Below are 26664 nucleotides of genomic sequence, written 5' to 3' on the forward strand. Positions count from 1 at the left end.
ACTGATTAACATTAAAGCTTTAGCCAAGAGTGTGAAAGTATGTGGATGTAGACAATAACTCACCTAAATCTACCTCAAATTCTTGTTTGTTCTTTGGTAAAATGATCACTGGCGGTATAAACGGTTCTATTAAAGAAGAACAAACATTAAAAAAAATCTAAAACCTTTCAAAAAGAACAAATAAAGTGTTTGAAAATAAAATGTTACAAAATTTGTTTTTATTACCACTTGGCTGTACATCAAGTTTCATCTACATATTTATTCATAAAAAGACTCAAAGTGTTCAACTGGCCATACCGTTTTGCTTTAGGGTGATGGTGACAAAGCTTGTTTCATAGTCAGATTGCAGTTTACAGGTATAATTGTTTGACAGATCCTCCTCTGACACTTGTCTGAAGACTAGAGATGCTGTCATGCTGATTTCCTCTGTGCTGTTGACCCTGAAACGGAGATGAACAAGATGATTGAGGCAGCTCTAAAAGCAGAATTCATAGTTGTGACGGATACATAAAGCATACCAGTTACATATAATCTGTGTGTGAAATATTTACCATGTATAATTATAGAAAACGGGCAGAGTGCTATTTGTCTCCACAAATGAATCGCCGCTTAACCAGAACAAGTCATCAGTGTCCGAAGACGTTACTGCTTTACAATCAATCACCACTGTTGAATCTAGAAAAAGCAGAGTTAACACAGATTTTATTAATGATTAACATTAAAGCTTTAGCCAAGAGTGTGAAGGTGTATGACTATAGACAATAACTCACCTAAATCTACATCAAATTCTTGGTTTTTCTTTGGTGAAATGATCATTGGTGGTATAAAAGTTTCTATTAAAAAAGAAACAAAAAAAAAAACGCCAAAATCTAAAACCTTTTGAAAAGCACACGTTAAAGTTTTTGAAAATAAAATGTCACTAAACTTGTTTTATTACCACTTGGCTAGACATCAAGTTTCATCGACATATTTATTTATAAAATGACTCAAAGTGTTCAATTGGCCATACCGTTTTGTTTTAGGGTGATGGTGACAAAGCTTGTTTCATAGTCAGATTGCAGTTTACAGGTATAATTTTTTGACAGATCCTCCTCTGACACTTGTCTGAAGACTAGAGATGCTGTCATGCTGATTTCCTCTGTGCTGTTGACCCTGAAACGGAGATGAACAACATGATTGAGGCAGCTCTAAAAGCAGAATTGATAGCTGTGACGTTTGTATAAAGCATATCAGTTAATAATAATGGATTGGATTTATATAGCACTTTTCAAGGCACCCAAAGCGCTTTACAATACCACTATTCATTCACTCTCACATTCATACACTGGTGGAGGTAAGCTACAGTTGTAGCCACAGCTGCCCTGGGTCAGACTGACAGAAGCGAGGCTGCCATATCGCGCCATCGGTCCCTCTGGCCAACACCAGTAGGCGGTAGGGTAAAGTGTCTTGCCCAAGGACACAACGACCAGGACAGAGAGCCCGGGGATCGAACCGGCGACCTTCCGGTTACAGATGTGATTCCCAACCCACAGTCGCCCCTACAGTTACATAATATGTGTGTGAGATATTTACCATGTATAATTATAGAAAACGGGCAGAGTGCTATTTGTCTCCACAAATGAATCGCCGCTTAACCAGAACAAGTCATCAGTGTCCGAAGACGTTACTGCTTTACAATCAATCACCACTGTTGAATCTAGAAAAAGCAGAGTTAACACAGATTTTATTAATGATTAACATTAAAGCTTTAGACAAGAGTGTGAAGGTGTATGACTATAGACAATAACTCACCTAAATCTACATCAAATTCTTGGCTGTTCTCTGGTGAAATTATCACTGCTTTCTTAGTTATTTCTGCACAAATTTTTAAAAAAAAAGAAAAGAAAAAAGGCTGATATTTTGAAAAACACATATTAAAGTCTTTGAAAATAAAAATTTACAGAATGTGTTTTGCTTACCGCTTGGTTGGACATCAAGTTTCACCATAGAGGTCATGTTATATATTTGACCATCATACAGGTAAGACCAGGTGCAGGTATAGATGCCACTGTCCTCTTTTTTCACACTCGAGAAGTAGCCGTCTTTTGGAGATGGCTCGCCCTCCTACAACATAGCACATATGTTGTATATGGAAAAACAGTAAAACACTGCTTTGATCTCATTCACATAATCTGCTCTGTTTACCTTGTGACATGTAGTGCTGTTTCTGGTGATATTCCAGGTATCAAAGAGAATATTTTCATCATGGCAATATAAAGTGCAGGACTTATCTGTGTAACATGTTTTAGAGTCCTGGATCATTTTTCCAGACTCTTTGGACTCCACTGTGTATACTCTGAGGTTGATCCAGGAACGCCTGCTGGAATTACTGTCGAGAAAATAAAAAATATATAAAGTGTTTCATTTCTTTCTCTTTTTGAATCCATCAGTTCAATGTTGGATTTGTGCGATTCTTTAGTGATCCTCGCCATGCTGGTCATGTCCAGTGAAAACATACACATCTTTGACTCTCCACCTGCTCTATTGTTGCCAGCTCCACAGTCTCCAAAGCAAGCATCATAGCAGGCCTCACTCCTATCTTGTAAAACCTTCCCCTTCACTCTTGCTGTTCTCCTTCTGTCACACATCACCTGACACTAGTCTCCACCCGCTCCACCCTTCCTGTGCTCTCTCCTTTCCCTCTCTTGTGCATTGTCTATAGCTCTGAATTGTTAACTCCAGTTATTTAAACTCATCCAAGTTCATGACCTCAACTCCCTGCATCTTTGCTTTGCAGATGTTAGCATTTACGACGACAACCTAGCATCCTCAGGTGTGCTTTTGGATTCTTCTAACCTCAGATGATTGTCACATAGATGTTTCACACCATAATGCAACCTGGTTCAGGACAAAGATAAAAATCGCTTTTCTGGTGCCGAAGGATGTTCAATAACAAGCTTTCAAAAATAACCACAAGATAAAAGTTGCTCTGGTATCCTGTAGTGTAGGAAATAGTACTTTATATCAGTGTGGGCACGACATCTATTCATAAATGAGGCCTGTGGCTTTGGTTGATGTCAGTCTTAGATAATTAAACCGTTAATGTGGGAATTGTATTAAATTTTACCGAAAAGAGCAGGAGTAATTCCCCTGATGGTTTACTGAAGCTCTGAGAATGACAAGGATTCTTCCATGAACCAGCACACCCATCTGCCTCTGCTCAGCTGATGTTGACATGTTGAAGAGTTTCATTTCATCCACGGTGTGACTGGTCCAGAACACCTCAGCATCTCCATCACTGTACCCTCTGTAAGAAGGGCACTGCAGTACCGCCATCTCACCTGACTTGACATGTACTTCCTGGAAACTCAGTGGGCACACACCTGTCAATGACATTAGTAATGACATGAAAAAAAGCACCGTTGTAGACTAAAAGGATCAAATTTGTCCGATTAATTTAACTCCGGCTTCGCAGTGCAGTCACTACCAGTATTCTACTTTTAGCATGAGCTGATGTCACAGATATCTTTAAATGCCACATAACCACAGAGTGCAGGCAGCACAGCTAACAAACACATCATAAAGCAGTTGCAGACTCATCCTTGTGAATGTACAACTAACCGTTATCCTGTGCACTTTTCTGTTTCACTGTTCTTCTTTTCATTTTTTTTGTTCATCACCAGAGGGATAAGCCCCTTTTGATGTCATATGAGCATCACTGTGATTTGGTGGAGAAACATAAGGAAGGTTCTTACTAGCAGGTAGACACAGGCTACAGCTTCATTGCAGCTTAGTTTTACATGGTAGAGCTTAGCTAGCCACAAACGAAGCCAAGTCATTTTATGCTAGATATATTTGAACTCGTCTCCCTCTAGTGGAAGCAGGAACATATTCATTATAGGTTTTGAAGGAATAAAGAAAGTCATTTTAATATCTGCCCTGTTTTTCTTTTTATTTAATTCTTTTTTGTGTTCAGTGAGTGTTATGTCTACTGCATTTTAGAGATATCTGTTGAACCAATCAGTTTAATCTTCAGTTCAGTATGTTGGTGTACAGTTCTGTACCACTGTCTTCCAAATGATTCCAGTGCTTATATTCAGGCAAAATTATTAATTGTCCTTTTAAAGCTAGGTGGTAAAGTACACAGTAAACCTTAGCTGAGCTATTAAACCATCAAGTATGTGACCTCCTGTGCTGGAATTCTAGCTATATGACTGGCCTATTAAAGGAACAGATTTATATACCCTTTGCTTAAGTTCACTTCACCTATAAAATGTGAAGGTCTAAATCTTACCTGGCCAGAATAACAAAAGGACCAGAAGTATTTTTCCCTTCATATCGTCAGTCTGAGGAACACCTATGAAGACACATAGAGAAAGTGAAACTTTTCACTTCCCCAAGAAAGAAATAGTGACAAACATATCCACCCGAGGAAAAAAAACCCCATAATCACGAGTGAAAATGAGATCCTCGAGGGTAAAACTCAGGGGCGTGCACAAATAAGAGATCGCAGGCGCGAGAGTGCCTACTGTGAGCTTGGCACTGTCAGGTGTCTGCCTGGGAGCAGAATGCTTCGCGCGAATCAACTGAGCCGTGTGGAGGTTTTAAAAAAATAATTAATTAATGAATTAATTTTTTGCGTTTTCTCTGTGTTTCTGCCAGGACCACAGGCAGGGCCACTCGCAGGTTGCTTCTGGGCCGCATTTGGCCCGCGGGCCGCCATTTGAATAGGCTTGCTGTACAGCATACACTATGCTGTTAAGTTTCTGTTTAGGAAAACTCATAAATCACATGACAGGGTGGGGCTAAGTTTCACAATGAGTTCACCCGAAACCTTGGCTGATTGTGACCTACACTCGTTCTCACATCTTGGCTTGTGTGATTAGGTAGAGGTTCATTAGGTGGACCTTTGTCCCTCTTGGTGGGTTACTCCCACAGAGCTTAAATCTGGGACTCTCCACCATTTCACTTTAGAACTGAAGAAGCTTCTCAGATGAGAGGTGAAAAGTCTTTAAGCAACTTAAAGAAGTCCAGACGCTTTTCTTTCCAAGCTCCTTATACCATGTTTGTATATATTTTTGCATGCTTTTATTTTGAAAGGTTTTTTATGTCCTACCCCATCTTAATCAAAGAAATCATCACATGTGCTCACTCTTTGTAAAAGATGGGAGGTGATGGCAGCATGTGCAGAAGTGGCACAAGAATGAAGACAGCAGAGCTTCAACAGGAGCAACAGGATTGACAGGTCAGACCAGATGGATGGGGACTTGTCCTGGAATTGTATGTGGAACTGGTGTCAGATGTGGTGGAGGACTTGGACCCAGTGGCTCGTGCTATGCTCACACTCCTGGCTCCACAAAATTACCAACACAGCTTAAAATGAGAGCACTTGATTTTTCCGAGCTGACTCCAATAATTACTTCTTCCAAACCATCAACATGTCTATTAAACCCCATCCCTACAAGACTGCTCAAAGAAGTCATAGCATTAATTAATGGTATAATTCTTTTTAAAAATTTGATCAATTTATCTCTGTTAACAGGCTCCTTACTACAGGCATTTAACCCTTTTAAGCCCAACATAGAACCACCAGACCTCATCTTTAGATTTTTACATGCTGTAGTGCCATTTTTTTTTGAGTATTTCAAGATTCTATGCATCATTACAACTGTTATATCCTAAATCTTAATAATATGTATGCATTAAGTCCATAGTAACTAAATAAATTGCTAAAGAGTGCAATAAACTACAAAGAAATTGAAAATTGTTTTTGATTTTACACATTCTTCTACTCAAAATTGCAAATGCAAAAAAATGCACAGTGTCTTTAAATTTCATTTTTAAGATGCACTAATTTTTATTAACTGCAGCAAAACATGAAAATGGATATTATTGTGCACAATTTGCAAAAACAGCATGTGCATCAAAATAAACTATTTCCAACAGTGCAATCAAACCTAAGCATCCCGGGAACAATACAGAAAGAGGCACAAAGTCAAACATGACTTTCATTAGCAAATGAAATGAAAGTCAAACATGACTTTCATTTCCTGGAGAGGAAAAAAAGACAAACAACAAAAAAAAACCTTTCCCATGAAAATGATGTCACTTCCTTTTTTCGCAGGTAATGACAGACATGTGATTGTTTGTGCTGACAACGTGATGTTGTTTATTCCAATGTAGGAAGTGCTATGAACAGCCCGATCAGATTGACAGAGCATGTGTCTGGATCATAATGTTTTTATTGTTGCATGTGCTTTTTATGTGATTTTGTCAAAGCCATTAGTAGTTGGAAACTGCAGCTTGGGACAGGTTGAATTCATGATACAGTGGCTTGCAAAAGTATTCGGCCCCCTTGAACCTTCCCACATTTTGTCACATTACAGCCACAAACATGAATCAATTTTATTGGAATTTTATGTGAAAGACCAATACAGAGTGGTGTACACGTGAGAAGTGGAACGAACTAACTATCCATCCATCCATCTTCATCCGCTTTGTCCGGGGCCGGGTCACGGGGGCAGCAGCCTAAGCAAAGAGGCCCAGACCTCCCTCTCCCCAGCCACCTCCTCCAGCTTATCCGGGGGAATACCAAGGCGTTCCCAGGCCAGCCGAGAGATATAATCTCTCCAGCGTGTCCTGGGTCTGCCCCGGGGCCTCCTCCCGGTGGGACATGCCTGGAACACCTCACCCAGGAGGCGCCCAGGGGGCATCCTTGTCAGATGCCCGAACCACCTTAGCTGGCTCCTTTCGATGTGGAGCAGCAGCTGCTCTACTCTGAGCCCCTCCCGGATGGCCGAACTTCTCACCCTATCTCTAAGGGAGAGGCCAGCCACCCTTCGGAGGAAGCTCATTTCTGCTGCTTGTATCCGCGATCTCGTTCTTTCGGTCACTACCCACAGCTCGTGGCCATAGGTGAGGGTAGGGACGTAGATCGACCGGTAAATTGAGAGCTTCGCTTTTACACTCAGCTCCCTCTTCATCACGACGGACCGGTGCAGCGTCCGCATTACTGCAGCTGCAGCCCCAATCCGTCTGTCGATCTCCGGCTCCCTTCTCCCATCACTCGCGAACAAGACCCCGAGATACTTGAACTCCTCCACTTGGGGCAGGAACTCATCCCCGACCCGGAGTGGGCACTCCACCCTTTTCCGGCTGAGAACCATGGCCTCAGATTTGGAGGTGCTGATCCTCATTCCCGCTGCTTCACACTCGGCTGCGAACCGTTCCAGTGCGAGCTGGAGGCCCTCACCCGATGAAGCCAACAGAACCACATCATCTGCAAAAATCAGAGATGAGATTCTGAGGCCACCAAAGCGAAAGCCCTCCGCCACTTGGCTGCGCCTAGAAATCCTGTCCATAAAAATTATGAACAGAACCGGAGACAAAGGGCAGCCCTGGCGGAGCCCATCACCCACCGGGAACGAGTCCGACTTATTGCCGGCAATGCGAACCAAGCTCTTGCAACGGTTGTATAGGGATCGAATGGCCCGTAGCAATGGGCCAGACACCCCATATTCCCGCAACACCTCCCACAGGACACCCCGAGGGACACGGTCGAATGCCTTCTCCAAGTCCACAAAACACATGTAGACTGGTTGGGCAAACTCCCATGCACCCTCAAGTATCCTGGAGAGGATAAAGAGCTGGTCCAGTGTTCCGCGACCAGGACGAAAACCGCATTGTTCCTCCTGTATCCGAGGTTCGACTAACGGACGAACTCTCCTTTCCAGCACCCTGGCATAGACTTTCCCAGGGAGGCTGAGGAGTGTGATCCCCCTGTAGTTGGAACACACCCTCCGGTCCCCTTTCTTAAAGATGGGGACCACCACCCCGGTCTGCCAGTCCACAGGTACTGCCCCTGATCTCCACACAACATTGCAGAGGCGTGTCAACCAGGACAGCCCTACAACGTCCAGAGCCTTCAGGAACTCGGGGCAGACCTCATCAACACCAGGGGCTCTGCCACCAAGGAGTTGTTTAACTGCCTCAGTGACCTCGCCCCCGGAAATTGGCGGGTCATTCCCCTCATCCCCAGACTCTGCTTCCTCCTCGGAAGACGTGTCAGTGGGATTAAGGAGGTCCTCGAAGTATTCCTTCCACCGCCTGACAATTTTCTCAGTCGACGTCAGCAGCGCTCCGCCAGCACTATACACAGTGCAGGTAGAGCACCGCTTTCCCCTCCTGAGACGTCTGACGGTTTGCCAGAATCTCTTCGAGGCAGTCCGAAAGTCTTTTTCCATGGCCTCTCCGAACTCCTCCCACACCCGAGTTTTTGCTTCAGCCACTGCCCGAGCCGCATTCTGCTTGGCCTGTCGATACCTGTCGGCTGCCTCCGGAGTCCCACAGGCTAACCAAGCCCGATAGGACTCCTTCTTCAGCCTGGTGGCTCCCTTCACCTCTGGTGTCCACCATTTGGTTCGGGGATTACCACCACGGCAGGCACCAACCACCTTGCGGCCGCAGCTCAATGCAGCAGCTTCGGCAATGGAGACGCTGAACATGGTCCATTCGGACTCAATGTCCCCAGTCTCCCTCGGAATGCTGTTGAAGCTCTGCCGGAGGTGTGCGTTGAAGATCTCGCGGACTGGGGCCTCTGCTAGACGTTCCCAGCACACCCTCACTACGCGTTTAGGTGCACCAGGTCTGTCCAGCGTCTTCCCCCGCCACCTGATCCAACTCACCACCAGGTGGTGATCAGTTGACAGCTCAGCCCCTCTCTTTACCCGAGTGTCCAGAACATATGGTCGCAGGTCTGCTGATACGATTACAAAATCGATCATCGACCTACGGCCTAGAGCGTCCTGGTGCCACGTGCACTTATGGACACGCTTATGTTCGAACAGGGTGTTCGTTATGGCCAAACTGTGATTAGCACAGAAGTCCAATAACAGAGCACCGCTCGGGTTCAGATCAGGGAGGCCGTTCCTCCCAATCATGCCCCTCCAGGTCTCGCTGTCGTTACCCACGTGAGCATTGAAGTCTCCCAGCAGGACAACAGAGTCTCCAGGTGGAGCACCCTCCAGCACCCCCCCCCCCAGGGACTCTAAGAAGGCTGGGTACTCTGAACTGCCACTCGGCGCATAAGCGCAGATGACAGTCAGGACCCGTTCCCCGACCCTAAGGCGCAGGGAACAAACCCTCTCGTCCACCGGGAAAAACCCCAACGTACCGGCAGCAAGCCGAGGGGATATTAGGATACCCACCCCAGCCCGCCGCCTCTCACCAGGGGCAACTCCAGACTGAGACAGAGTCCAGCCCCTCTCCAGGAGACTGGTTCCAGAGCCCAAGCCATGCGTAGAGGTGAGCCCGACTATATCTAGCCGGTACCTCTCAACCTCACGCACTAACTCAGGCTCCTTCCCCACCAGAGAGGTGACATTCCATGTCCCTATTGCCAGTCTTGGCAGCCGGGGGTCAGTCCGCCAGGGCCTCCGCTCCTGGCCGCCACCCGGCACACAATGCACCCGACCCCTATGGCGCCTCCTGCGGGTGGTGGGCCTGCGGGAGGATGGGCCCATGTCTCCTCTTCGGGCTGTGCCCGGCCGGGCCCCATGGACTAAGGCCCGGCCACCAGACGCTCGCCCTCGGGCACCCTCCCCGGGCCTGGCTCCAGGGCGGGGCCCCGGTAACCCTATCCCGGGCAGGGTAAACTGTTCCCTCGGTGTCCTTTTCATAAGGGTCTTATGAATCGCTCTTTGTCTGGTCTCCGAACTAACTAACTATTTTTAAAGGCAGTTTATAAGGAGGTATCATAAGAAGGAACTGAGCGCGATTTACTAATATATAGAGTTCAATTCAAAGCTATTTGGTGATTGGACTCATATGGCTCAGCACAGTGAGACTGAATCCCAGCAGTGACAGGAATTAGGGCAGGAGACCCTGGAATCTAGATGCTGGTGGTGGTCAAGATAAAGATGGAGGCTTGGATGGAGCTCTGAGATCCTTGTATGAGATGGAGTTTGGGTAAAGGTGGGTTGCACAAAGAATGGAGGCTGACTGGCTAGAAGAAGGCTGTCAGAAAGAAGACCCAGGAAAGCAGACAGATGAGAGCTTCCTTAGTGAACTTACGAATTAGGTTGATTTTCATGTGCAGGTGAAGCCTGTTACCTCTTTATTCCACGGTGAATCAAGCAGATAAAAGATTTGGAGTTCAACTTTCATTTGTTTACTTTACCCTGGAATTCTGAGCATGAAGTCCAAAGATGTGTTAATGCTGGATACACTAGAATTGTGCATGAGACCACAAGAAATCAGTACATGAGCATGTGTTTTATGAGATAATAGTGGGATGTTCTTGCTTGTTTTGTTTTTGTCTTGGTTTGTTTTTGTTGGGTTTTTTTAGCAAAATGTGTGAGCATGCTTCTGAATTCATCGCGCTTCATTTTACTTCCACGGGCATATCAACTGTATGACAGGTCCCAGTGAAGATATTTTGGGGCTCATATTGTTCTGGAGCAAACACAGCAGTAGCATAATAAATAAAATCAGTAGTATAATTTCAGCTTTTGATCAGCATCATGGACAACAACTGCAGTCAGAGGTGAGCAGAGAGGGGCAGTAACGCGTTACTGTAATCTGATTACTTTTTTCTGGTAACGAGTAAAGGGATTACTATTGCAAAAACGGTAATTAGATTACCGTTACTTTCCCGTAGGAACGCTGCGTTACTGCATTACTAAAACCATGATTTTTTTTGCGAGAATGTCTCATGACAGCGACATAAGACGTTGGTGACAACAGCTCTCTGCAGATCAACGGTGGATCATATATCGAGTGCGGGAGAGCGTATGAGCGTGCAGCGTTTAAAGCGTGGAAGTACTGACCTTATTTTGAGTTTGATTCCATAAAAAGTGACAAAAACATTAGTGTCCGTTGTGCGTGGGAAGAAAACTTCTTTTTACAGCGAACCCCCCCCCCCCCCCAAACTTCCAAGCGAGCACCAAGTGTGCTACAACGTAATGGGAAACTCAGAGAAACTCGCGGATTCTTCCACTGACCGATGCGGCACACCTGCACCAGGGTAAACCTCCGCCTACCCCACTCCTGCTTTACAGGTGAAAATAGAGCAAAAGGACCGCTAGTCTTTGACTTTATTTATTTTCTGCTGTGTTTTACTTGCATCTATTTGAAAGACTGAGTGTAAACACAAAAAATATTTATGTGCTAGAATGTGCAGAAAATAATTTTAAATGTTAAACAAATATCTTCCAGTCAGAGAATGTTGCATATAATTAAATTTTTGCTTGATGCATAAAGTTAAAAGATTAAAACTAATAAAACAAGTTAAAAAAAAAGAGACTTTTCCATTTGATTACATTTTGTATGATGGATTATGTAGAAAAAGTAGAATTGGGCTGAAAGATCTATCGCTTTATCACCTCTTCAGGTTGTAAATCGTGTTTTTAAAAAGTAACTAAGTAACTAAGTAATTAATTACTTTTGAAAATAAGTAATCAGTAAAGTAACGGGATTACTTTTTTGGAGACGTTATCAGTAATTAGTTACTGATTACTTTTTTCAAGTAACTTGACCAACACTGGAGGTGAGGTGAGTGGACACACATATCTAAGCTTATGCTCTAATCCCACATCATATTTTTTAACTAAACTACCAAAATCCCCCAAAGAGATTTAGCTTTGCTGAAGTAACACAAAGACAACTGTGATCTCTACAAGCACAGAAAAAAAGAGAGAACAACAGGTCTTCGCAGACTGGATGAGGTCATCATGACAAATAATCACACTCATTTAAAGAATTGCTCGCTCAATGAGCTTTTCCAGTGGACCAGCTTCTAGATGTAGCACGCACTCACACATGTATTGCAACATATTATTTTTAACATAAATTGGTAGCAATGTTTCAGTCCTTCACATAGACACAAAGGCAAACAACTCACCCATCAGAACTTCGTCTTTCAAGCCTTGCTCACAGCAAAGTCAATGACAGCATTGCTCAGATCCAAAGTCCTGACAGCAAACTCATCCTCTCTCTGCTCTCCTTCCTCTTCTGAGAACCACTTTCATGATTTACTTTCTAACAATAAGACAACAAAACATGCCTAGTTGATGTTAACAGGTTTGCGGGATTTTTCTTAAATGAGAGAGAGACAATGGTCATGAAGGACAGATTCCAGACCTACAACATGGTTTCCACATCCAGATTTTTCCAAACAGGTGCTTGTTTAAATTCATTTCATTAGGGAAAAACTGATGGAACCTTGAATTAAACATAGTGTATCTTATGCTATTTATATTATCAAATATCCACTTTACAAAAGTAATGTGAATAAAATTCTCCAATGTTGTATGAAGCAGTGTTCCTTTGACTTCTTTTGTGTGACTCAGCTCCTCTGTCTTCTGATGCAGACGCATTGCCTATGCTCACCCGGTTCCACATTACTAAGACCCATATTTTGTTGGGTGGTGAATTTGTAGATACATTGAGCCTCCACAGCCTCTAGGTGGCCCTCAAGCTCAGCCTCAGTATCTTTGGGGAGAATTAAAATGACTTGTCTTCATTTGTGGCCAGACAAGATGGCGGCGCGCACGGGTGCATCGGCTCTTAGCTCTCCAGTTTGGTGCTCGTTTTTACTTTTAATGTGGATATTTTTGAATGTTTGCAACGCCGCCATCTCTTACAGTCGCCAGAACCTAATTGACCTAGGTTTTAAATATAGTTTGTCTGTTTCTGGCGACTATCAGCGAACACACAACATCCTGGTGGAGATAGCGAGACCGCCAGGGTCACCGTGGATGGTCTGCCCGAAGAGGGGATGCCGGTCGGGCTCAGACGCTAGGCTACGCAAACATCCACACCGGCCAGCACTTCCGAGCCTTTTCCTATCGAACGCCAGATCCATCACCCACAAACTTGACGAATTGGAGCTACAGATAGCCAACACAAGCTTTGCACGTAACTGCAGCATTATTCTTATTACGGAGACGTGGCTTCACCCGCTGATTCCCGACGCTGCAGTCGAGTTAGCAGGCCGCACGCTACACCGGCATGACAGAAACAGCAACTCAGGTAAAAGCAGAGGAGGGGGGCTATGTGTTTACGTGCATAACGAGTGGTGTTGTAACAGCAGGATCATTCACACACACTGTTCTCCTGATTTGGAGGTTCTGGCAGTCTCGTGCAGACCTTTTTACATCCCGAGGGAGTTTACAGTAGTTATTGTGATAGCTGTTTATATACCGCTGGATGCTAACGTTAGCACGGCTCTCAGCCTCTTGCTCAACACCATAAACAAACAACAGCTTGCCCACCCCGATGGGGTTTTTATTGTCGCCGGCGACTTTAACAAAGCGTGCCTAAAGACTGTGCTTCCTAAATTTATCCAGTTTGTGGACTTTGCTACGAGAGGAGAACACACTTTGGACCATGTCTATTCAAACATCAGGCATGCTTTTAGAGCGACACCCCTCCCCCACCTGGCTGGATCTGACCACCTCTGCATGTCCCTCACCCCCACCTACACCCCCCTGCTGAGAAAAACAAAGCCCCAGACAAAGACAATAAAAACCTGGCCTGAAGGAGCCCTTTCTCAACTGCAGGACTGCTTCTCAACAACTGTATGGGATTTATTCTCCAGCCACAACCTCCAGGAGTACACGGACACTGTACTCTCGTACATCAGGAACTGTGTTGACAATGTCACCGTCAACAAAAGGGTCAGGGTTTTTCCAAATCAAAAACCCTGGATGAATAGCGAAGTGCAATCCCTCCTAAAAAGCCGCAACACTGCCTTCAAGTCAGGGGACAGGGCTGCGTATAGGGCGGCCAGGGCAGACCTGAGTAGAGGCATCAGGAAAGCTAAGGCTGCCTATAGGAGGAGGATTGAAGATCACTTTGCTGACAACGACCCCAGAAAAATGTGGCAGGGGATCAATCACATTACCAACTACAGAAGCAATAACCAGGCAACATCTAGGACTGATGCCTCACTGGCTGAGGATCTAAACCGTTTCTTTGCCCGCTTTGAGACGACCAAGCCCTCAGCTGCCACACCACTTCCACCCGCCCCCAGCACTGGCACACTAACACTTAGGGAGCACCAAGTGAGGTGTGTTCTAAGGTCAGTGAATCCCAGGAAGGCGGCAGGTCCTGATGGAATACATGGAAAGGTTCTCAGAGCATGTGCTGACGAACTGACCGGAGTCTTCACTAAAATCTTCAACCTTTCCTTGTCATCAAACACCGTCCCGCCCTGCCTCAAAACCTCCACCATCATCCCCATCGCCAAGAAGACAGCTGTGGCCAGCCCAAATGACTACAGGCCTGTTGCACTTACGCCTGTAGTGATGAAGTGCTTTGAGAGACTGGTCTGTCAGCACATCAGGGCCGGTCTGCCTCCCACTCTGGACCCCCACCAATTTGCCTACAGGACAAATCGTTCCACCGAGGACGCTATCACCATAGCGCTCCACACTGCGCTGAGTCACCTGGAGCACCGAGGAAGCTATGTGAGAATGCTCTTTCTGGACTTCAGCTCAGCATTCAATCATATCATCCCGGAGATCCTGGTCCAGAAACGGTCTCACCTGGGACTCTCCACCCCCATCTGCCTCTGGATCAAGGACTTCCTGACAAATAGACCACAGTCTGTCAGACTCGGCCCCCACCGGTCCAGCACCATCACACTCAGCACCGGGTCTCCACAAGGATGTGTTTTGAGTCCCCTTCTGTTTACGCTCTACACATCCGACTGCTCCCCTACCCATCTCTCAAACACCATCATAAAGTTCGCGGATGACACCACAGTGGTTGGACTCATCTCAAGGGGGGATGAGTCGGACTACAGAGATGAGGTCAACAGACTGACTGAGTGGTGTTCAGTTAACAACCTCCAACTGAACACCACGAAAACTAAAGAACTTATCTTGGACTTCAGGAAGGGCAGAGCAGACCCGGCCCCACTTTACATTCACGGGAGCTGTGTGGAGAGGGTACACTCCATGAGGTTTCTGGGCGTGCAGATATCTGATGACCTCTCCTGGACTGCAAATACTACAGCGGTGGTTAAAAAGGCCCAGCAGCGTCTCCACTTTCTGAGAGTGCTCAGGAGGAACAACCTGGAGGAGAGGCTGCTGGTGACATTTTACAGAGCCACCATAGAGAGCATCCTAACGTACGGCATAACAACATGGTATGCAGGGTGCTCAGCTGCAGACAGGAAAGTACTGCAGAGGGTCATCAACACAGCCCAGAAGATCACTGGCTGCTCTCTGCCCAGCCTGGAGGTCACTGCAAACTCTCGGTACCTCAGCAGAGCTGGCAATATCATCAAGGACCACTCTCACCCCAGCAACCAACTGTTTGAACTATTACCGTCAGGCCGACGGTACAGGTCACATAAAACCAGGACAAACAGATTCAGGGATAGCTTCTTTCCCAGAGCTATCACCGTAGTAAATAAGCACAAAAACAATTGAACCTATTCCATACCGTCACTGTCATTATATTAATGCTGCTATCCTGTATATATTGTACATACTATTGTTTGAGTACTTACGATTGTTTTTTTTTTGTACTTTTTATATTTTACATTTATATTTATTATTGAAACTTGCACCAAGGGAGTGGCACTCCAATTTCGTTGTACTCTGTACAATGACAATAAAGGCTATTCTATTCTACATTTAATTTAAGAATTAAATGAAGAACATGATCAATGATAAGTTGCAGCGACAGAAAAGCTGTGGCTTGTGTTTGTGGAGTAATCAATTCAAAATCGTGATCGAGGAGTGATGTCTACCGACAGGTAAAGTGGGATCATTGACAGGGTGACATCATGTCAGGAGGCAAATAATGGTAGCCCAAGCCACAGCCTGCCTTGAAGACATCAAAAAGGGCTTATCCATCTCAACCCTCAAGAAAGATGTGCACATCCTAAAATTATCAGCCACTAAAGTACAAGCTCTGCGATGTTTTTGACAGCAGGGTAGGTGAACCAACCATGGATAGGGTGTCACAGATAATGTCACACTCTCTAAGCCCTATATGTACCAAGAGGAGATGACCCTCTAGATTACTGGACCAACATGCCACCATATTCCCTCATCTATTCCAGCTAGCCAATCTTTCCACTTCAACCACATCAGTCTCCCAAGAGAGAATATCATTCAAAGCAGGAGATTTTGTGCAAAAGACAAAATTGTCTCAGTACTGTTGAACACGTTGTTTTTCTTAATAAAAATAATTAAACATGCATAAAAACACACCCTATAAATATTGATTGATGTCTTTATGTGCAGAAGTACAACCTACAATTACTGACTGATTCAAACAAAATATCCTTCCATACAAATAATACTATAAACCAACAGAAAAGGTGACAGACAAAAAGAAAAAGACACATGAAAACATTCACATTTATTCAGTGCAATAATTTAAAATCACATTTATTTGGCCACCAGATGTCGCTGTAGTAATGTGTTCCAAATTCTCCAAAAGATCAAATCTTTTTCCAAAACAGCTGTTCCAAATGATTTGATCTCTCAAACGCTTCATTTCTGCCATCGCAAATGCAAAGGTTTAATATGAAATACTGGGTCAAGTTACAAAGTCCAGAAAACCAGAGAATATGTAAATGAAAGCCTGGGAATCCCGTGTCTCCAGAAATCATTAAACATATGGATACAGAACCAGAAGGCTTAGAGAGACAACAACAAAGTACAAGCGGAGAATATGGAGTCCAATCAGTGAGGTCATTCATTATTCAGAAGAACAGCGTGCTTTAATCAAAACGTTGATTGGATAGGGGGAAACATATCAAGAAGTGCAGAAAATCATGGGCTGCTCAGCTAAAATGATCTCCAATGCTTTAAAATGGAAAGCCAAACCAGAGAGACTACCATTCGAATGGATTGAACAATAGCCAGCATGGCAAAGACTCAGCCAATAATCACATCCAGGGAGATCAGAGGCAGTCTGAAGTTACCTGTGAGTACTGTGACAATTAGAAGATGCTTGTGTGAGGCTAATCTATCAGGAAGAAGCCCCCGCAAATTCACGCTACTAAAAAAAAAAAAAAAGACATGTGCTAAAGACGATACAATTTGTCTTTTTTTTTTTTTTCCTTCTAAATGACATCAGAAACAGCAGTATGCGACATTACGTGATGGCAGAGCTTCAGTTCATCCTTTGTCATTTTTTTTTTTTTTTTTTTTAATAAATAGGACAGGGGGAATGAATGAGAGAAAGAGGGGGAGAGAAAGAAAGAAAACCAAAGGGGAGAAGAGACGGTGAGAAGGGGGGGGAAGAGAGAGAAAAAAAAAAAGAACTCCTGGGTCACCTGTATGGAGAAAAAAAAACAAACAAACAAAAAAAACAAACAGAGGAGACAGCAAACAACAAAGAGCAACATAATAATAGAGAAAACAAAGCACCATCACAATAAACTAGCTAGTCATAGATATCAATATTTACTAAATAATAAACGATATTGTGCAGCACGCAAGATAGACAGCGCACAGTGTGCTTTGAGGCAGCAGCCAAGAAAGCTTTAGTCCGCGTCTGTGAATACCCATGTGTGCATACCTGTGTGGATCAGCATGCTTGCATTCCAAAGGTTTCTCCATGTAATGGTCTGCTAGGGAGTGTGGGGGGGCCACAGCCCCGTCCTCCAGGGTGTGAAGCGGGTATGGAGGAGATCAAAACTCCAGACATCCAGAGGCCCCCAGAACACAAGAGACCATGGAAGACCAACAGAGGGGCAGCCGCGCCACTGTTCCAGTAAGAGCCGAGGAGAGTCCCAGATGAGGGCTCGCCCAGCAGCCGCGGAGCAGAAGTCAGGGGGAGTTGCAGTGACGCGCCCGTGAGCTCCGCCGGCCCCCAGCTGTGCCTGAGTGACCGAGCCCCAGGCCGAGAGGCCGGGGGCACCCCACCTCCAAAGGGGCCCGAGCGAGCCCCAGGCCCCAGGCCCCGACAAGCGGCCGCCAAGGAGTGAGCCGGTGTGTACCCGGACGCCCACCCCCAGACACAAAGAACCACCAACACACCGACACCTGAGGGAGTCCGCCACCGGCAGGGGAAGTGGTGGTGGGTGGAGATAGGCCTCCAAACCTTGGAGGGCCTGAGGTGTCCCCAGAGAGGTGGCGTCTGATACCCAACCTGACATATAGACACAGACATACAGGCACACACAGACACAAACATCCATTCCCACCCTCATGCTCTCATATGCACTCACTCCACACTCAACCAACGTGGAGACAGACATAAAGAGACGCTGTACACACAATCACACTCCCCAAGCGTACTCTACAAACCGGGTCTAGGTACCCTTGCCCCTGGAGGGGGGAATTGCACCCAGACCCAGGTGGTGTTACCCTTTTCCCTGCGGTGGGGAGAGGCAGACCACCCCGACTCCGCAGCAGCAGGGAGGCCCCACACCCCAGACCGCAGTCGGACGGCCAACTCCTCCTACTAGCCCTCCCGCTCCAGCAGGCCGCAGAGAATGGGGGTGGGAGAAGACTCCAGACCTCCCTCCACCCGCTCATTGTAGTGTTGATGCATGTGTGTTCTAAGGTGCAATTAAAACCCAGGAGGGCATGGAGCTACCTGCCAAGGAGCAGCAGGTAAGCGCATAGTCCCTCCTGCTAGCCCTCAATGACTAAGTGTATTTAAAATTGAGAGGTGGGCAACGACGTCAGGGGTGAGGTATACACCCTGATGGTAATTTGGACTCCGTGATTGTGCCCACCCCCAAGATCCTATATGTATGTGTAATGAGAGTGTGAATAATGTGAATGTCTAAGTTGTGGGATAAAATTGAGGCAGAGGCAGCCAGAAGGGGACAGGGGGGGGTAGCCTCCTCTGCACCCTGGTGACATACCCCCACTCCAAGGCCCTGCATGTGTGGGTGGTTGTGGAGGAGCGGGAAGAGGGAGGCAGCTGGAGATGGGGAGGGAAGGAAGGGAGGGGCAGGTAACCCCTCCCTGGGGCCAGCTCCCCCGCTGACCCCAGTAGGCACTCCCACCCTTCGCGACCCGCCAGGGAAGGGGGGCCCAGGCCCATCAGACCGGGGCCCAGTGCAGTAGCGCCCTCCGGCTCCACAGAGCCCTGGACAGTCCACCCAACCCCACCACAGAGAAAACTGCACCCACCCCACCATCCACACATCTTCCAGACTACATAAGACGGTAAACGCCCAGGCTGAGATCTTCCTCCACCTCTCCTGTATCTCCCCCTCCTGCAGAGAGTTCCTGAAGAGAAGAAAGCTCCTGCAAGATGTGACCATCCCCCCCACCAGTTGAAGAGCCCCCCAGGCGGACGATACAATTTGTCAAAGAACATATCGACTGGCCTAAAGAGAAATGGAGAAACATTTTGTGGACTGATGAAAGTAAGATTGTTCTTTTTGGGTCCAAGGACCGCAGACAGTTTGTTAGATGACCTCCAAACACTGAATTCAAGCCACAGTACACTCTCAAGACGGTGAAGCATGGTAGTTCAAGCATCATGATATGGGGATGTTTCTCTTATTATGGTGTCGGAACTATTTATCGCACACCAGGGATCATGGATCAATTTGCTTATATCAAAATAATTGATAAGGTCATGCTGCCAACAAAATGAAGCTTATGGAGTGGCCAGCCCAATCCCCACACCTTAATCTAATAGAAAACTTGTTGGGGACATCAAAAATGCTGTTTCTGAGGCAAAACCAAGAAATTCAGAGGAATTGTGAAAGGTTGTCAAATCATCCTGGCTGGCATACGTGTTTATGATGATTTTGAGCTTTACTCACATTTTAAAACACACTGCTATTATTTTGAACATAACTGTATAATCAAACTAAAAACTTGAGGCACAAATAAGGAAAAAAAAGAACCAATACCAGATATCAGAAGATAACACAAAAAACAAACCCATCAGCATAAGGAAATACAAAATAACACTATTAACAGAAAAGTACAATATTATACAGAACATGACAAAAAATATATATAAATAAATATATCAGTAGCAATAAAAGTGTCTGTATATAATGATACATTTGTGTGATAGTTATAAATAAATATTTCCTCTAATAGTTAAAATGTTATGCTTTTATCCAGACTAAATTAAGATCTTCTGGATTAGTGAGATGCTGCTTCCTCTCCAGCTTGCAGTCTAAGGAGCTTGGAAAGAAAAGCGTCTGGACTTCTTAAAGTTGCTTGAAGACTTTTCACCTCTCAACCGAAAAGCTTCTTCAGTTCTAGGGTCAAATGATGGAGAGTCCCAGATTTAAGCTCTATGGGAGTAACCCACCAAGAGGGACATGGGCCCCCTATTGATCCTCTACCTAATCACATGAGCCAAGGTGTGAAAACGGGTGTGGGTAGCAATCATGCATGGTTTCGGGTGTACTCATAGTGAAACCTAGCCCTAACCCTATCATGCGATTTCCTGAGGTCAAAAGGCCCAGGATGTGAGTGGTCGTTAAGGCGTCTGGGAAGGGATCTCAAAACTGGGTTATAGATGGCAGACAGTTGGTGTTGTAAGCCACCGCCTCTGTTCATAGATTGTCATTGACAGTGGACATAGACGGCTTCCTTCACTCCTCTTTCAAACCATCTGTGCTCTCTGTCCTAAATGTGAACATTGGTGTCCTCGAAGGAGTGTCTTTGTCCTAGATGCAGATGGACTGCTGAGTCTTGTCCTGTGGAGGTGGCTCTTCTATGTTGTGCCATGCGTTTATGAAGTGGGTGTTTGGTCTCTCCAATGTAGGGGTCTTTGCATAAATAATTGCTGTTAGTACCATCACCATCAGCACAAAGCCCACAATCCATAAAGCCACAAAGTAAGAGGAAGGAGCAGCTGTAGGGAGTGATGGGGATTTTCTAAATTAGCTCATCTAATAAATAAACACATTAAAGAGTATTATTAAGTACTCAAAATGTTCAGCTGGCCATACCTTTTTGTTTTAGAGTGATAGTGACAAAGCTTGTTTGGTAGGCAGATTGCAGTTTACAGGTATAATTTTTTGACAGATCGTCCTCTGACACTTTTCTGAAGATTAGAGATGTTCTCATTCTGATTTCCTCTGTGCTGATGACCCTGAGAAGAGAAGGAAATGACTGAGGCAGATCTAAAAACAGAATTCATATCTGAGCTGATGTGACTACATATAACATCAGTGTGACCCACAGAGGACCTGTGTGTGAAATATTTACCGTGTATCATTATAGAAAACTGGTAGACTAGTGTCTGTATCCACAAATGAACTTCCACTTAACCAAAACAAGTCATCCATTTTTGACATCATAACTGCTTTACAATCAATCACCACTGTTGAACCTAGAAAAAGCAGAGTTAACACAGGTTGTTATAAACGATTAACATTTAAGCTTTAGCCAAGAGTGTGAAGGTGTATGAATATAGACAATAACTCACCTAAATCTACCTCAAATACCTGCTTGTTCTCTGGTGAAATTATCACTGCTTTCTTAGTTATTTCTGTGGAAATAAAAAAAACCTTTTGAAAAGCACATATTAAAATCATTCAAAATAAATATCTGCAAAATGTGTTTTTCTTACTGCTTGGTTGGACATCAAGTTTCACCGTAGAGGTCATGTTATATATTTGACCATCATACAGGTAAGACCGGGTGCAGGTATAGTTGCCACTGTCCTCTTTTTTCACACTTGGGAAGTAACCGTCTTTTGGTGATGACCCGCCCTCCTACAACATATAAGCTCGATTTTTAAGTAGTCAGCTGTCAAATTTGGAAAAACATTAAAACCCTGTAACAATACTTTACAGTTTGATCTCATTCACATAATCTGCTCTGTTTACCTTGTGCCATGTGATGCCGCTTCTGGTGATATTCAGGGTGTTAAAGGGAAAAAAAATTTCAGGGCAATACAACTTGCAGTACTCCTCTGTGTAACATTCTTTAGAGATCTGGTTCATTTGTTCAGAGTCTCTGGACTGAGCTGTGTTTACTTTGAGGCTTACCCAGGACTGTCTGCTGGAATTCCTACCAAGGAAAGAAAACAGTAACATGAAGTTTTAACTTTCATTCTGAGCAACAAGCAAAATGAAACAAAAAAATGGGAAAGTAAGAGAAGACTTAAAGGATTAGTTTTAAAATGGTGTTCATCTACTTAGCGGGCTATTTGTCCATCAGGATTTATTATTAGCTGAGAAAGTTTTGTGCTGCAAACAGTGAAATTAAACTAACATATCTGGCATTCTGTATAAAAATCCCTCTCAGCTTCGCCTTCAGTAATCCATTCCTTTAACGCTGGATTACTGAGAGGCTCTTCTCTGACCCACAGAAGATGAAACCTAATAACCTGTGATACACTCATGCTTCTTGTGTGCCTTTGTCTGATTTTATTTTACCTGATTTATTTATTTTACTCACAACAGAACTCAGAAAACAAATGTTTTGACTGAGACGTACCATTTCAGGAAAACACTCATTTTGAATTTGATGACATGTCTCAACAAAATTCAACAAAACACTTTTCAACCAATAAAAGGTTGAGAAGGAAGTGTTTGTGTTACACATGAAAATCATGATTTTAACTTTAGGCCTGCAGGCAGCACTGGTTTAAATTTAATTTATCATGAAAATCACAGCATGGGCTCAGGGACACTTGTGCTATCCACTAATGTAGGCTAATGCACCACCATGCAAAGAACAACGTAATCATCTTCTATGATTCACTGAGGCAAAGCGAAAAACTGTCCTGAGGTCAGGCGAAACAAAACTTGAAAGATTATTTGGCAACGTGTTACACAGCTTGCAATAATGGATGCTGAAAGGTATATACATGTTTTAAAGCCACATATACTCTATGACTATGTCTTTCGGAGAAGGCCTTGCATATTTCAGCAAGACAATGCTAAACTGCATACTGCTGTCATTACAACAGCATGGCTTTGAAGTAGAAGAGTCTGGGTGCTGAATTGGCCTGCCTGGTGTTTAGACCTTTCACCAATCAAAACACTGGACAAAAAAAATAGGGCAATGAAAAGTGACTGTTGAGAATGGGACAACATTCCTTTCCCAAATATCCAGCAGCTGCTCTACCCAGTTCCCCGATGTTCACAGACTGTTGTTCAAAGAAGAGGTGATGCTACACAGTGTTAAACATGGCCCTGTCCCACCTTTTAAAGCACTGTAAAGCACTTTGAATCACCTTGTTGTTGAATTGTGCTATACAAATAAACTTGCCTTGCCTTGCCTTTTGAGACATGCGGCTGCGGTCAAATTCAAAATTATTAATTGAAAATTATTAAGAATGATTACAATGATTGTTTTCTTAAAATTTAGTTAAAATGGTACATTAGTTGTTAAACCATCTAAGTTTATAAAAAAATGAATGTTTTCTATGTTCTAGTTTGAATAAAATATGGCTTTGTTCCAGTTTTTCTGTACCTTAACAACAACCCGCCGTCCTCAGTTGTGTTTCAGGATTTGCTAACTTCAGATGGCGGGTTGTTATTTGCAAACACAGGATCCTCACATATATGTTACCAGCATTTAGGGAAACTGTCATACCATAATGCCAACAAGCAACCTGGTTTAGTACAAATATAAAAAGTGCTTTTCTGGTGCCGTGATGTTCAATAACAACCTTAAAATGTTATAATAAAATATAATACAAGTTAAACTTGCTCTGCTATCCTGTCGTATAGGAAATAGTACTTTATGTCAGTGTGTGGGCACGACTTTTGTTTGATGTCAGTCTTAGACAAGGAAACCATTCATTTTACCGAAAAGAGCAGGAGTAATTCCCCTGATGGTTTACTGAAGCTCTGAGAATAACAAGGATTCTTCCATGAACCAGCACACCCATCTGCCTCTGCTCAGCTGACGTTGACATGTTGAAGAGTTTCATTTCATCCACGGTGTGACTGGTCCAGAACACCTCAGCATCTCCATCACGGTACTCTCTGTAAGAAGGGCACTGCAGTACCGCCATCTCACCTGCCTCGACATTTACTTCCTGGAAACTCAGTGGGCACACACCTGTCAATGACATTCATAATGACATGTGAAAAAAAGCATTGCTTTAGTCTAAAATGATCATATTTGTCTGGTTAATGAAACTCGGGCTTCACAGTGCAGTCACTAGCAGTATTCTACTTTTACCCTGAACTAATGTCACCGATATCTTTAAATGCCACAGCATTACCACAAAGGGAGGGCAGTACAGCCCTGGTGCCCCTTAGCAGGCTTCCAGAAACTGGGTAATAAGAAAATGGGGGGGGGGGGGGGGGGGGGGGGTTGGTGCAGGGGCTATAATAACTTGTTGCAGACAGAGGAATTAATGAGGGGCTCCCTAAAGAATCAGAATTAGAGAAATAAGTATGACGTTTAATGTAAAAATGTTGTAGATTCCCCTAATAATGTAAAAGATAATGTAAAGGGTTATTGTGTGTTGTCGTATTTTGAAGGTTCTGCTCTGTGAATTCTCTCCACGCTTCTTCCAGTTGGCGCCTGCTCTTGCTACCTAAAAGGAATTTGATGAATACTGCGCTCCTTCAGGCAATGGCTGCCATTCTGGGGTTTTAAAAGGCTTATGAGGCGCATAACTGTCATAATCTGTGTGCAGGCAGACAGGAAAGGACCGAAATGCAGACTCAGACACGGAAATGAAACAAACTCAAAAGGGCAGCTTTATTGCTGGACACCAGAAAGAACTAAACTGGAATACAAAACAAAACAAATGTACACATGTACACTGATGGACACATTTGCAGGACCATGAATGCTTTAGGCAGCTGTAGACTTACACTGTAAAAAAAAAAAAATTCCGTAGAAAAACGGAAAATGTCCTGGTAAATTTTTGCCAGTACATCGGCATCACGGGCATCGGCAAAATAAAATAAAAAATTGCTCGTACTCATGCTGCCCCGACATCAGCCAGCGCATATTGGGAATGGTACAGGCACCGATCGGTTTTCTATCACCCATTTCCTGGGAGTAAGGGCGCCCTCCGTATGCGAGGTGCACCTGCTGCTTGTGGCACAGGGAGGAGAGGGCGGGGCGGCGGGGGATTCACTGGTGGCTGGAGCGGCATCTAATAACCAACTCGCAAAATAAAACAAAACAACAAACACGAAAACACCAGACATTATAATACAGACTTATAATCTGCACCAATGCTTTATCGAAATTCTATACGCGAAAAGTGTGCGCCTGCTCGCTGCTGAAGTCAAAGTAAACTTTATTGTCATCTCTCTATATACATTCCAGTATATAGAGAGACGAGACGACGAGGCTCCTTTTACAGCAGTGCAAGTAAACAAACAATATATATAAGAGTAAGAAAATAAATATACACTTTAGGACTAGGGGTAAAGGGATCAATAACAACCAAACAACCAAACAGACCTGACCCAGCAACACTGCTGCTGGGTCAGGTCGTGATGTCACTGATAACATTGTTAAACACGGTGTTAGGAAGCAGAATTAATAAATAACAGACTGAACTTACTGGAAGTCAGATACGCATTTGAATAATAATGAAACCATAACACAAAGAGCAGTGCTTGGATAAAGTGGGGGCACTGCAGGGGCAATGTTTTGTAAGGGGAGGGTAAAGGGACTAAAATAATTTAATCACACATAATGAAAGAAATGAGAGGAACAAAGTAAAAACGAAACTGAGGATGAAAATGCCTTACATTGCCTGTATTTAGCTTTCTTTAAACTGCCTTAAAATAAAATCTCTGCACACCTGAAGAAACAACAGGTGCCTATGAGGGAAAAACACAACTTCCCCGAACTGTCTTGCTTGTCACCATTTTATTGAATCACATTTCATTCCAACAGACTTTCATCAGTTTTGTAAACTGTTTTGTTTGTAATTGATAAAAGTCAGTTGGAAGGAGATGTTCTGATTGAATTAATTTTTTTTATAGATGTTAGCTTTGGAATGTCAGTCACTTATCTTCCACCAGTATTGCTTAAAAATAACTTTTTAATGTAATAATCTCATCACTTGTCAGCATCACATTTATATTACTCACAAGGCTCTAAGGAACCAGGCGAATGAGTATTGACACAAGCTCATGTGCCTAATATTGTGCGTGTATTTTTAGCAGCTTGGTATACTTTAACAACACTGCAAATTCATTTTTTGAATAAACATATTTTGGTCTTTTTGGGGTTTTTTTTTTGTTTTTATTGTTCACGCTCAAAACACCGTTAACCACTCAGTTTAAACTCGACATTTCCAACAGTGTTTAATAATAAGTTTCACTGTAAATGTAAAAGAGCAATGTTTTTTTAGATTATGAACTGCAGATTTATGTTCTAAATAAAATAAAAATCACCCATAAAACATGAAGAGGTCTTACCTGGTGTCGATGTAAGGAAGACGAGAAAAAGAAGGAGAAGGCTTATTTTTCCGTTCATATCGTCTCACGTCAAAACTCAACACGAATCTTCTTAGGAGCTAAAGTGAAGAGAACTGAACTGGAATGTCTGACTGTTCGCTTATAATTTCAAATAAAGTTCGAAAAAAAAAGCTTACCAACGTGTACGTAATAAGCTAATACTCCTGGGTGCTACACACTACAGTGTACGCTGTACACCTACTTACTGGTTTTGTCGCATCAGTCTGTGTCTCTGAGTTAACTTGTGTTTCTCCTACAGCTCCGGACCGCTAAAAATGCGCGTGCTCTTTGTGAGCTCGTTCCCGGCTCGTAACCAGCGCGTTCTGCCGTCGAGG

General features: G+C 44.1%; 1 protein-coding gene and 1 pseudogene across 2 annotated transcripts in view; both read right to left on the reverse strand.

Moving 5' to 3' along the window:
* Positions 1-4547, reverse strand: part of LOC146678875 (uncharacterized) — a 17907-nt pseudogene extending 13360 nt beyond the window's left edge. Inside the window, exons 1-10 of the transcript XR_014912649.1 lie at positions 4274-4547; positions 3107-3362; positions 2185-2368; positions 1792-2103; positions 1573-1696; positions 1010-1152; positions 771-833; positions 552-675; positions 298-440; positions 64-126 (exon numbers count right to left, since the gene is read on the reverse strand). The product of XR_014912649.1 is annotated as an uncharacterized LOC146678875 (transcript). The remainder of the gene's footprint in view (positions 1-63; positions 127-297; positions 441-551; positions 676-770; positions 834-1009; positions 1153-1572; positions 1697-1791; positions 2104-2184; positions 2369-3106; positions 3363-4273) is intronic.
* LOC146678876 (interleukin-1 receptor type 2-like) lies at positions 4321-26664 on the reverse strand. Its single transcript, XM_085406545.1, has 9 exons — positions 26291-26664; positions 23699-23954; positions 21767-21950; positions 21508-21652; positions 21364-21426; positions 21144-21267; positions 20885-21027; positions 20658-20787; positions 4321-4336 (listed from the first exon to the last, which is right to left on the reverse strand). The coding sequence occupies exons 1-9, from the start codon at positions 26346-26348 to the stop codon at positions 4321-4323; spliced, it is 1119 nt and encodes a 372-aa protein (XP_085262671.1). The 5' UTR covers positions 26349-26664.

The sequence above is a fragment of the Rhamphochromis longiceps genome, linkage group LG1 (genome assembly GCF_057381845.1).
Source record: "Rhamphochromis longiceps isolate RC_006_pf linkage group LG1, R_longiceps_female_GT1.1, whole genome shotgun sequence".
Classification (NCBI taxonomy): Eukaryota; Metazoa; Chordata; class Actinopteri; order Cichliformes; family Cichlidae; genus Rhamphochromis; species Rhamphochromis longiceps.